Source organism: Hakea prostrata, chromosome 1, assembly GCF_041222555.1.
Source record: "Hakea prostrata isolate BN-2017 chromosome 1, UWA_Hpros_2, whole genome shotgun sequence".
NCBI lineage: Eukaryota > Viridiplantae > Streptophyta > Magnoliopsida > Proteales > Proteaceae > Hakea > Hakea prostrata.
In genome coordinates this window covers 19795991-19809215 of record NC_142600.1, presented here as the reverse complement: position 1 = coordinate 19809215, position 13225 = coordinate 19795991, and the positions used below count along the sequence as shown (strand labels likewise).

At 39.5% G+C, this 13225-nt stretch overlaps 2 protein-coding genes across 2 annotated transcripts; both read right to left on the bottom strand.

The window, feature by feature from the left end:
* Window positions 1–1456: 1456 nt before the first annotated feature.
* Window positions 1457–5541, bottom strand: LOC149028136 (receptor-like protein 49). Its single transcript, XM_089147654.1, is given in 4 exon segments — window positions 1457–1549; window positions 1551–1672; window positions 2064–2876; window positions 2911–5541. Coding segments are annotated over 4 exon segments (3189 nt in total). The 5' UTR covers window positions 5072–5541.
* Window positions 5542–7079: 1538 nt separating this feature from the next.
* Window positions 7080–12226, bottom strand: LOC149028135 (boron transporter 4-like). The gene is made up of 14 exons (XM_089168755.1): window positions 11968–12226; window positions 11182–11284; window positions 10997–11079; window positions 10658–10850; window positions 10429–10567; window positions 10177–10342; window positions 9936–10102; window positions 9461–9634; window positions 9241–9336; window positions 9033–9149; window positions 8524–8837; window positions 8063–8336; window positions 7841–7972; window positions 7080–7485 (listed from the first exon to the last, which is right to left on the bottom strand). The coding sequence occupies exons 2-14, from the start codon at window positions 11280–11282 to the stop codon at window positions 7450–7452; spliced, it is 1992 nt and encodes a 663-aa protein (XP_089024881.1). The 5' UTR covers window positions 11283–11284; window positions 11968–12226; the 3' UTR covers window positions 7080–7449.
* Between the last annotated feature and the right edge of the window lie 999 nt (window positions 12227–13225).

Below are 13225 nucleotides of genomic sequence, written 5' to 3'. Positions count from 1 at the left end.
AATAAAAAATAAATAAATAAATAAATAAGATAAGAAAAGGAAAAGGAAAAGAAAAGGGAAAAGCCCAACAAAGCACCCCAAAGAAAGCCCAAAAGCTAAGTGGAGCCCGCCCCCTAATGATTGGTTTAAGCTAAATTCAGATGCTTCATTTAACGCAAAGAACCACAGACTGGGCCTAGGTTTCAAAATTAAAGGAGCCCAAAGTCAAGTAGTAAGTGCAGTTTCTGAGCTCGCGACTTTCTCTTCACCATTGATGGGTGAGGCTCTAGCCACAGAAAAACATATCCGCGAATTTTGCCGAAATTTTGCCGAAATTTGCCAAGTTTTCCAAATGGCGAAATAAATAACTAATCGAAACCGACATTTCACAACTTCGCCAGAAATCGGCGAAATTCCCAAAGTTTCGTTGATTTCGCAGGAAATTTGCCGTTTTGCCGGCGAAATACACAATTTTTCAATGGATCACACCTCAATGGGGGTTCTTAATGGCGGTGGCTCTAAAGATTGATAGAGCCCTGAGTCTTCGTCGTCACAAGAGGAAGATTTGATAGAGGCTTTCAAGGTGTTCGATGAGGACGGCGATGGCTTCATCTCTGCCATGAAATAGCAGATTTGCTTGCAACGAGAGGCGGCGAAGGTTGGAAGATGACGACTTTGTGATTGCCGTGATCGATAGGGATAAAAGTTGTGGCTAGATATTCGTTGCTGTTGGTGACGCCGATTGGGCTAGTGATGGTGAAGAAGATAGCAGGCAAAGAAGCATAGCACAACACAGAGAGAACGACGTCGAAGCTATCAATTTTCTCTTACTCTCTTTTGGAAATTCGTATGGGTTCGTCACCTATGAAGAAGAAAATGGAGAAGAAAATGGCAAAATATGGGTTACTCTCACTCTCTCAGGTGGTGCTGAGTCTGCTGACTGACTGAGAAAACTTGGAATGCCTGAACCTTGAAGGCCGAGATATGGGTTACCTCCGTAATTTTATCGCCGATTCTCCGGCAAGATGAACGATACTTCGTTCCTTGGCTCTAGCAATGCAAAGTAGGTTACTTTAAGTGATTGTGGAGTGTGTCAACAAACTATGAGTGGACAACAAGTGTCTTGATCTTGTAAAGTTTGTGACAAGTACTCATTCCTTTCCCCCTCTGGATATAGCACCCATTATTGTAGATATTATAAGTATAATGGCCCCCCTTTGAGTTCTGCATTGTTGCACATATCCTAGGCAAATCAACGTTGTGGCCGATCACCTAGTTAGGAAAGCCCAGTTGGTTGCGTGCACCACTGTTTGACCATCTTCCAACTTCTTGGTTGGTGGATATTTGTCCCCTCTCCTTGGCTTTGCCGGTTAAATTAAATTAAAAAAAATAATGAACTAGGAATTATACGGTAAACAAGGTTCTCAGGTCTTTAACAAATAGAGGAAAAAATAAAGAAAAACAGGGTTCTCAGTTTTCATTCGCGGGCGAACGTCAATTTCCTTCCTCGATCTGAAAAGAAGAAGAAAGCCAAAACAATTCCCGCTGCCCCTCCAAATCCGACAAAAAAATCCACTAAATATGAACTTCCAATCTAATTGTGAACCTCCGTTTTCAGAACTGGATGTTGGCGGTGATACTTTACTACCCGTGCAGGTTCTTTGTAAAGGTAAACCACATAAGCCTTCGTTACCTTCATAGGAGCTGGTGTAAATGTCAAAACTGATTTGCCACTGGTATCATCCTGTAAGGTTGTTCCACGAGAGGTTCAGGACCGAAAGGATGTTAGCTTTGTGAGCTCTGAGGGATATTGCTCCTAACTTGTTTCTTGACAGGTCTAGTGACTCCATTGTTTCGGTTCCCCAGGGATGTAATTCAACTGTTAGAGCATTTGTGACAAATTAGAAAATGAGAGACTGAGGTTTCCTATCACATCTGGATCTTCCTGGGAAGCTATAGTTTGACAGGTCAATCAGGGCTGCATGGGGGCATGGACCCCGGTTTTAAAAATTTGTTATAATCGTATTTTTGGCTATATGTTAATCCTTTATTTTCTTGGTTTCTTTCATGTGATACTTTACTACCCGTGCAGGTTCTTTGTAAAGGTAAACCACATAAGCCTTCGTTACCTTCATAGGAAGCTGGTGTAAATGTCAAAAACTGATTTGCCACTGGTATCATCCCTGTAAGGTTGTTCCACGAGAGGTTCAGGACCGAAAGGAATGTTAGCTTTGTGAGCTGCTGAGGGATATTCCCTCCTAACTTGTTTCTTGAGAGGTCTAGTGACTCCAGTTGTTTCAGGTTCCCCAGGGATGAAGGTATTCCACCTGTTAGAGCATTTTGTGACAAATTAAGAAAATAGAGAGCACTGAGGTTTCCTATCACATCTGGAATCTTCCCTTGGAAGCTATTGTTTGACAGGTCAATGGAGGTATAGACTGTTAGAATCTTTGTCAACTCCATCTGTTGCCCTTTGACTGTGACTGTGACTGTATCCTGATAATACATTTGAGAACTGTACTTTAGGAACCTGACTCCCAATGTTCCATGCTCAATCTCCGGCTGTGTTCCGTCCGCATCAACCATCATTGCCGTCCATTTTGCGAAGAATTGAGTGGGAAGATTGCCCGTGAATCTGTTGGAAGAGAGGTCAATAATTTGTAGCTTTGAGAAAGTAACATTTGAGACTTGACCTTGAATGGGTCCACTGAATCTATTGTAGTGCAGAACAAGGACGCTTAACTCAGTGGAGCTTCCCAACCATACTGGAAATGAACCATAAATTTGGTTACTCCCAAGATTGAGAACTTGTAGTTCTTTGCATTTGGCCAGCGCTGAAGGCAATGGTCCCTCTAAGCCATTCCAACTGAGATCCAATGTCCTTAGATTACACCCATCCGGAAATTCCTGAGGAATATTGCCAACAAACGGATGGAAATTCCTGAGGAATATTGCCAACAAACTTGTTACGCCGTAGGTTCAGTACTGTCAATGTAGCACTCATGTTAGCCAAACATGAGGGGATTGTGCCATTCAAGCTGTTATTAGACAGATCAAGAACTTGAAGGTAACCAGCATTGCACAGTGATTCAGGGATCTCACCAATGAGATTATTTCTTGAGAGAGAAAAGTAGATGGTGTACACAAGGTAAGGAATGATATTAGACGGGATGATGTGTTGGAAGCTGTTGTTCGAGAAATCCAAATAGTTGAGGTTTGATGACAGAGCTGGCATTGGTCCTTGGAGCCAGTTGGAGTGGAGGTCAAGAACAGACAAAGATGGAGCATAACTCAGATCTGACAGAGGTCGTTCCAGACTATCGAGGAAGTTCAAAGAAAGGTTCAAATAATTAAGAAACCCATTACCAATTTTCCAAACCCAAGTGGGTATTTGCCCATGGATTTGATTGTTGGACAGATCTACAGTACTCAATACTGATTGGTTTTGTAATAAGAAATCAGGGAAGCCTTGCAGCTTGCAGGAAGCCAATTTTAGTGTGCGGAGCTGGGGGAACGCATGGTTAGAATCACGAACAGCATTATCGACTAGCAAGCTATTGTAGGAAAGATCAAGATTGGCGAGGTTCTGCAGTTTCCCTATCATCTCAAGCTTTATAGTGCCATTGAAACTGTTGGAAGATAGCGTAACCACACTTAGATTTCGGAGTTCAAATATTGATAATGGTATTGGCCCCTGCAGATTATTGCTACTCAAGTCAAGAGTGTCCAGTGGTGCTGAAAACGTACCGTTTTTATCCATGAGTTGGCCTGCAAATTGGTTTTGGTTTAGTTGCAACTGTTTCAGTGCTGGCAAGGAGAATAGGGATGAGGGTATTGTTCCATTAAATGAATTGTTTCTTAAATCAAGAGTCTCAAGCTTCGAGAACCTCTCCCAACGAATTTCCATAATTGGACCAGTTAGATAATTGTGGGCAAGGTTTACCTGGGTTAGACTTCCAGGCAATGGAGGCACGAGGCCAGTGAAGCCATTAAACGACAACTCCAAAGAGTCAAGTTGGTTGAGTTCTATAATAGAGGATGGAATTGATCCATTGAAGCTGCAACTCGTAAGCTCTAATCTGGATAGAAGACTAAGATTGCCGATAGATTCTGGTAACGAACCTGAGAAGCTAGTCTCAGAGAGTATCAAGTTCCGAATACTTCCGTTGGGAGGAAATTCCGGCAAAAAACCATGCAGGCGTGGGTTCCGCGACACATCCAGGCTTCGGAGCGTAGTTCGCTGAAGAATTTTCCCCGGGAATTTTCCTTGCAACCCACAAGAAGTGAGATGCAGGGCAGTCAAGTTTCTGAAATCTTCGAAGATTCTTGGCACTTGAGTAGATATATTGTTCTGGCTGAGACGAATCTGTGAGAGAAAATTTAGCTTTGCCAGTGAAGAATCCAGCGGCCCAAATAGATTACAATTGGACAAGCTCAACTCTTGCAGTTTGGGAACTGCAGAGGACAAGGCCTGACACCATTGACTGCCATTCGCTGATATATTTACTCCATCAAGACGGAGAACCCTTAATCCTGATAGATTCCGAACAAGAGTTCTGAGATCTGGCTTTACGAGTCTCAACAAAGTCTGTCTTAAAAAATCAGCTGAGAGATCGAGAGAGACTAACCTCGTCAGGTTTGAGATCTCAGCTGGAACTTGGCCAGTAAAACCCGCATTGGACAGATTGAGGTTGATCAAATTGAAGAGTTTGCCAAGCCCAGATGGAATCGCAGAATCGAAGTAGTTGTCAGCCAAATTCAAACTCTGGAGACATCGAAGTTTGAAGAGACTGCTGTTTGAATCGTCAATTCCTCCGGATATATATTCACTGCTGAGGTCGAGACCTTTAACACGACCTGAATCCTTGTCGCAGGTAACGCCCTCCCAGCCACAGTAATCGGTGCTTGTGTTCCAAGACGCAAGCTTTGAAGCAATCGAACCTGGTGGCCGATGGAAAAAGAGGCTTTGATTTAGCTGAGTCAACAGAGATTTCTGATCCTCAGGACACTGACCACTAACCAGAATTTCATCAATGGAGAATACAACTAAAACAGAGTAGAGGAGGAGCCGTGAAAACACTGGAAATCTCATTGTGGAAGCTGAGTGTGAAGGATGAGAATACTGGAAGAAGTTATTCCACTCTTCAAAGAAAGAGATTGAGCCATTGTCTTTATCAGAATCATCACTGTTTCAGATTTCTCTGAAGTCTTCTCCAAGTCTTCCCAAGAACGTTAAAGCTTGCAAGCCGTTTATCTTCTTAAGTGGGATTATCTCATACTTAATGCATACCAATTTCTAGTTAAAATTCTGATTAGGAACCCATCACTGATATCTCCATAATCTTAACCTCAGTCTTTTCCATTTCTTTGATTTTGATCCTTCGTTGCTTTTCCAAAGATCATCCTTTCTCCACTAAATCCATCACTTCTCTGTCTACTGTTATTGCCTTCGGTACAAAATGAAACCTCTGCCTTTGGGATACTGGAGTTGTTTGTTCTATCTTCAACAGATTCAAAGAAACTGGGTAATAAGACCAAACTATTTTTCATATTTCCCATACTTCTTCGTCTTCTTCCCTCTCCTCCTTTCACATTCCTTCCCCACACGTACAATTACTATTTTTGTCTATTCTTGTGTGCTTTTCTTTTATTTGATTGGGGGAAGAGAATCCTAGCTTGAAGTTTCTGCAAAATCCTTCGAAAACAAGCATCCTTTTCAACCTGCTATTTGATGACAGTTGATGTAACTTTTATCCGTTGAACAACTGCCGAAATCCAAATATGTGAGGATTGATGACGGAGCTCGCATTGGTCCTTGGAGCAAGTTAGGAGTGAAGGTCAAGAACAAACAAAGATGGACCACTACTAAAATCCAACAAGATCGTTCTTAAAAGTCTCTGAAGTTTAAGAGAAAGGTTCAAATAATTTAAGAGACCCATTACCAACTTTCCAAACCCAACTAGGTATTTGCCCATGAATTTGATTGTTGGACGTGTAGAGTACTCGTTATTGATTGGCTGTAGTCAAGCTACCTCACCTATCCTCTTACTTATATATCGAAGTAGGAAATGTCATGACCTCTTAATTATGAGTGGATGCAAGTTATTCCCAATCTTAATTCTTATCCTTGGAAAAAGGAAAAAAAATTCGTGAGTATATAAGAAGCTTTATTCTCAAAGAAGAGTTATGTTCACTCTCCCTATGCAGCATAATGATGTCAATTGCGTATCGAAACAATTTAACTATACTGAACCATGCGTGCCGTCTAAAACCTCACCGTACCGTACTGAAACTGAATTTCTTCAGTACCGACTTGGTTTCAAGTACTCAAACAGTTGGTATGTACCGAATTGATACTATACCAAATTAAGGAATATAAATGTAATTTTACAATTAAAATACTTACCTTTAATTTATCCTTAATTAGATTTACTTGCTTTGTCCTTTATTCATTTTCTTAAATTTACTTGTTTGTCTGTATTAATTAGATTTTACTTGCTTTGTTTCTGTTAATATCAGATTCTATCGATTGTTGAATCGCAATTTCATTAGGATCTTAATGAACTAATAACATTGTATAGAACTAGATATCGTGTTTAAACCGTTTTTTCGCACCGATTTAGTACCGAAACTTTATTGTACTGTTTAAATTCAATACGGTACAATTCTGATTTTCGACATTCAAAGTTAGTATGTACCGAATTGCCGAAACTGTACCAATTGACACCCTTACCTTGTCATCCTTTTTTCATCTCTCTTTCTCAGTTTCCAGTTTGAACGTTAACGAATGATGAAAGGATTAGGAAATTGAAATTTTATATATACAGTTTACAGGCAGCTAAATCTTCTTGATTCTATTACCCCCAGTCAAACTTTACCGGTATACAAGGCCAAGTTTGGCACTAACACCCTCAAATTCTTTACAAGATTGGAATTTAGTGAACATATCAGTCAGCTGATGATGAGATGACATTTAGTGTGTTTTCTTTCAAGTTTACGAATGAAGTTTGAACTTTTGACCCAAAAAAAAAATGACAGCCACTTATTTCAATACGAAGTGATAATCAAGCCGTGTGTGTTTAGTCCGACATAAAACACCAGATCAACTATATATCATCTAAGCATATCTGGAAATGAAATCTTCATTAATTTACTTTCTGTATATGTATAGTTTCCACAGACTACACGTGGCTAAATCTCCTTTATTCTATCAGAGAGAAGCATTAATATCTGTTTAACCAAATCTCAGAAACTTACTGAAACATCGAATGCTCCTCTTACCCCTTTTGGTTTTCTTTCTCCTCTTTTAATACAACACCATTACATTTATAAGGGATTAATGAAACAGAAAAAGACATTAGAAGGAAAAATTCTTCAACCACTTCCTCTAAACTAGATATCATCGTGGAGAAACCATCTTTCATCTAAAATCATTACGGTAGCTTGTCCTATCTTCCTTCTATGAATCTACTAATCCACATTCGATTGAGAAGCCGTTGGGTAAACCTGCCAAATCATAAAGGTAATATGTGAGTTAGGTCATAAATCAGCCTATATTGCCGTGGTGACTTGAACAAGTCGTTTCATATCATTTGCCTAATAGTTTCAAATCAAGATAAGTGGTCCCACATAGAGAAATGATAAGATAAACCTTGAAAGGGTAGGCTTAAGGCTTATATCTAGTATAGCCTCAAATAGAGTTGACTGAAAGGTAAAGATCCATGTCACGAACCCCATTTAGTCGGGACAGGGCTTCTTCATGTTGCCTGTTGGCATTGAAGGTAGGAAGAAAAGTATAACCATATGCCATCGTGCATTCAAGAAAATAAGAGAATTAATGACTTAAGAGGATTATTCTTGCCTGGGAGTGCTTTTCTTCTTTGATGCTCAAAGTTCTAAGCTTAAGTTCTCCTCTATTGGTGGTTAACTGATCCAATATTTCACGGTCACAGATATCAGCAGGATAGCCCTCGTTCTCAGTTTGACTACATTCCTGCTCATGCGTTTCATATTTCACATTTTAGAAAACAACAAGAGAAGTAAAAGAAAGCAACTGGTCCATGGAAACTGATGAATGCATTACCCTGAAAGAACGACTAAGATGTGGAGTACCAACAATCTCCTCATAAGTAGAGGCATCCAATTCATGAAGGTGATGCAGTTGAATGAATTTAGGAAGGATGTGCTGTCTTATGGCTATCAAGAGGAAGAATGGCAATGGGAACAGTATGCCACCGATGGGTATCCATGTGACTCCATAGCACACCAGGAAATATATAAACTCAAAGATGGTAAATATAGCAGTGCACTTGAATGGTACTGATTCCACAAAGGAGGCATGATCACCTTCCAGGACCCTGCATCAAGACAATTCAACACCCAGAGAAGAGAAAAATGGGCCTAACCAGTGTGAGTAAGAAACAAGAAGAAATATTTTGTTTAGTGTAGTAACAAAAGAGATGGAACTATTTGATTCTGAGTAAGTTCTTTCCTTTTTTTTCTTTTGTAATTTAGTTAAAATAAAATTTTGAAGTGGTAACTTACTTAAACCGCCGGCCAGGAGTGATGAAGACCAGCAACATCCTCTCCCAGAACTGGTTTCCAGGGAGGCTGTCAATCGCCATGTAGGCAAAGTATCCCCAAAGAACTGACGTAGGTATCAACTTAATTATTGGCATGGCACAAACAGATGCACCCACAAGAAGAGACTGTAAGAGGTTGCTCATCCTCTGCTCATTAACTCGCACTGGCAAGTGGGCTTCAATATGCTTCTCAGGATCAAATTTTTTTCCAACGTCATCTTCCTCAGCCATAACTGCATCTTTCAATCCCTTCAGCTCTTCTGCTACTGAGGCAGCCTAATTGAACAAGTAAAAAAATTGTAAAAGACCACAAATGGATACCCAAAATAACGTCACTAGAATGTAGGAGAGCATCTCAGGTCGATCTACTACTTGATTTTGTGTAGTTAAAGAGGTAATAAATGAAGACTAACACTGTACTGCCATGTCAATGGCTAGTTAAGGGTGCCTTCTAGGAAAACAAGTACTTACTGATGAGTCGTTGTTCATTTCAATAAATAGCTCCTTCATTTTAACATATACTTCCGAGTTGGTACCTTGTTTATCCATACACTCTTTGGCCCCCTTTAGCATCTTCTTCCTAAGTTGCTACACATCAAAGACAAGATCATCTAAGCATTCAACCTTATTTGCGCCACCAGTAATGTAGATATGATTTCTTTCAGATTCTTCTGCCTACCTGTCTCTTCAGAACTGCCAGGCTCTTTGTATGCATAGGGGATTGTGGGAGAACACCGTTTGAAGGAGGGATTCCAATCAGTCCACAAATCAATACCTGAAAACAAGAATTGCAAGCAGCCAGTAAGCTTGACAACTACTTATGTTATAGTCCACAATTTGGTCATGCTCAGATTTAAGGCAATACAACTGAAGGAACACAACAGGGTCTGGTCATATACCATGAATCCGAGCAACAAGATGTCATGATGGTAAGCAGATGGATTCTTGAGATTAAACTCCTCCTGCTGTGCCAACTGTGAAGCAACACTGTGGTCGAAAAAGTATAGAGCTGCTATCATCAATGCTGGTATAATAGCAGCAAAAATGTAGACTGGTGGAACACTCCCCATGTCCTGAATTTTAAGAATAAGAAGCATATGATTCAGATAAAAATTATATTTCTCCACAATTTGAATAACAAGATATTACATGGCAGAACAGGACCCAACTAAGACTGTCCTTTCTACCAACATATTATACAAATCAGAATTTATGCCTAGTTTTGTATAATTGACTGAAGGTGTATTTAATTCACAAGATACAGAAAATCTTAGTCATTATCCTTCCAGAATTTTAGCTTTCTCTTTGGAATTCAAACAAGAAACATTTGGCCACTCAATGAAGAAAGAAAGAAGGATGCCTTGAATGTCAGACCTTAACTACAGTCCAATGGTACAAGGATTCTGAATCCCATAGAAGAGGACTATTAAGTCTCCTAGGAACACCTGAAGGAACCTTGCTCGGCACACTGAATGACAATGCTGTCCACACCAAGACCATTGAAGGAACTCCATAGTCCGCAATGAAACTTCTCATCCACCCTGTCAGGTGAAAATTTAGATTAATATGTACACATGTTTTTAGCAAAGCAGTCAGCTGAAGTTCTATCTCAAACCTGTGCCATAGCACCATGACCTTGCCTCCCTGCTCCTTAGAGCCGTATATAGCAGCCCAAAGGAGAATATAATTGCTAACAATCCATTTGTATACAGCCATTGAAAGTGATACTTCTCTTCTCTTGGGTTTCCATCTTTGGGAATCTCAAATTCAGCCAGTACACCCTGTGGTTCAATAATGACATTGGGTTGACCACAGGTCCATAATTGAAGTTTGATTCAGGGTTCAAATTATTGGTTTGAGTATATACCTTGATGGCCTCTTGAAAGAATAGTACAGTAATCAACATGCCAAAAATCTCCCCTGCAATTCTTGTAAATCGACTAATAACATCACAACCATTGAATATTGCAAGGAGAATCAGCAGCATAGCTGTCCAAACACAAATCCTGTAAAAAGATCATATAAGTGAGGATCAGTGACCATAGGAACCTCAGAGAACCCAAATATGAGATACGAGGAAGTTAGTTCCACTTCACCATCCGGTCCATGCCAAGAACAGGTCTGCTCCCAAATCTGCCCTATCTTTGGCAAAACTGTAAAGATAAGTGTACATTATGACAGTGGGTTCTGCGACTCCTAGTATCAGCAATGGCTGTCCACCAAGTATTGAGTGTATGATACCACAGATCGCAGTAGAAGCAAGTGTTTCTACTGTACTCAACCTTCCATCTGCACATAAGAAATTGGTAATTGTTGAACAGGAGAATAAAAAGATAAAAAATTTATTAATGGTGATCCTACTAATCTGAACTTGATTTCGCTTGCTAAAACTGATGTTTTATGGCCTATACAGAGAGAGAAAAACAGATGCCAACCTGTTTCCCTACTCAGTTGTTCCCCGAAAGCAATAACAGGAAGAGCAGACGCAAAGAAAATGTAGGCAGTTGGAGCCAATATCCTATAACAAAAGAAGAATATACAGAATTGAAATTGCAGTGACACATCTAAATTACACATAAAAGACTTCCAGGGAAGGGAAGCAGAGAAGACGAAGAGATACCCGAATGAACGAAGACCAACAATCCAATCTTGCTTGTAGCACTTTATCCTTGCTCTGAAATCATCAACGATCCCTCTGAAGGGATGCTTGACACTATTCATTTCTGAAGAAAAGAAATCTAAGTATTTGAACCGCTACCGTTTAACACAGTAAGAAACATAAAATTATACATGGAAAAGCTTCAAAGTTCAAATTCACAGAAGGCTTTACATTGAACAAAAGTATAAAACCAGAGGATTTATAGAATCTCTGTGGAACTTTAAAATGAAAATGAGGCATACAAGACCCTAAGATTACTGTCTTCAAATGGAGAAAAAGGGGATGAAGACGAATCAAAACTCGAAAAAAAAAATTTACCCTTTCCCTGATCAACTACGTACAATAACATTAATGAAGCAATCTAAAAACCAATTAATGTAACTGGAAAACAGCTGCTTTCATCTCTACAGGAAGAGTTGACGGCCTATATCCGATCCAGCTTAATGGAATTCTGTAAATCTGACTTCAAGAGCCAGTCCAGCTTAATGGAATGAGTGTTGTTCACAAAAAAAAAGAATTAGAAAATCGCTATAAATCTCGTTAAACAAGCATAGGAACTACAGTTCTCATTAATCCATCACGGTGTCAATATATTTTCGAAAATTAAAAAATAATAATAATAATAATAATAATAAATTATAGATCTTCGTTCGAGTCTGGATCAATTTATATAAGAATAACACCATTGGACCAGAAAATCCATGAAAGAAAGAGTATCTCTGACTGAAGAAACGAAAACTGATTTACCTATCGGTTTCCTCAATGCCAACCACGCCGGACGTCAATTGACAAGGAAGAGAACGAGGTACCTTGGTTAGTCCTCAGAAGAAATTAATGAGGAAAAACCATGAAAGAGAAACGAAAAAGAAGGAGCTGAGAAGAGAAGATAATAAACAGAGATATGTAATAACCGGAAACTACTTGCCGGGAAAAATGTCGCCGGTGAAGAGAAGCAAAAATGGCGGAGGAAGCGAGAGAAGACGTAGTAGTCAGGTCTTTGAGCAGACCACAGAAGCGGGAGAGAGAGTGAGGAGAGGGCGAAGTCTCCACCGCTTTGAAAAAATCCCGTGATCCCTGGACCCCACTTCAAATCACGTTTTCCAACGAAAGACGTCTGATTCTGCCGCGTGGCAAATTCATATGGGAAATCGGTCCTGACATCACGATGGTTCCGTACCTTTCGTCTCTGAAAAAGGGTTTGTGAGATCTCAAAGCGTCCCACTCCTGGATTTCAAGAAAGACTTCTTTCGTAACGTCCGAGATGACAAGGCGTTCCTTTTTTTTTTTAATTGTATTAAATGAATCATCTTCGATTGCAAAAACGAAAAATCTGATTAATTAATTTTTTTGGAGAACGAGGTGTATTTATTTATGTTTCTTCAGAAATGTAAAGCCTTTATTAGGCGTGATAAAAATAATTTTAAAAAAAATTAAAAAAAATCATCCTTATCACGCCTAATAGCCTTAGGTGATGGTTATACAATTGACATCATCTTGTTTGAGTTTAGCATCATAAATGCACTGAACTGTTTTATGAGATTTACAATCGTTAGATTGGGTATTTCGATCAAGATTTTAATATCAATTGCTTTCAATCACGATCTGACAATCCACTCCTTCTTGCTAGAAAGATCAACAAAGCAATTTTGAATCCTCCAAATCCTCTTTGTTGATGGATAATGTTGATTGATCGGCCGAGACTTTTAGACAATACATCACTGCTTGGTATCCATGCAAGCCAGATATCATCCATTCAAAAGTCTATCTGGTTGGGCAGACACTATATTTTGGTAGAGAAGATATTATTGACAACTTGATATGGCAGCTTGATAGAGATGTAAGTTTGGCTCCAATAGTCCTAAATATTTATAATTAGTTTTGAGTCCATACATGATTTAGAGACTAGAACTCAAAATTTTGACCTTCAAGGATTGATCATGTAGGGCTGAAAAATTCTAGCCCATAATCAATATTAGGTTCTTCATGCAGAAGAACAATTAAGGTT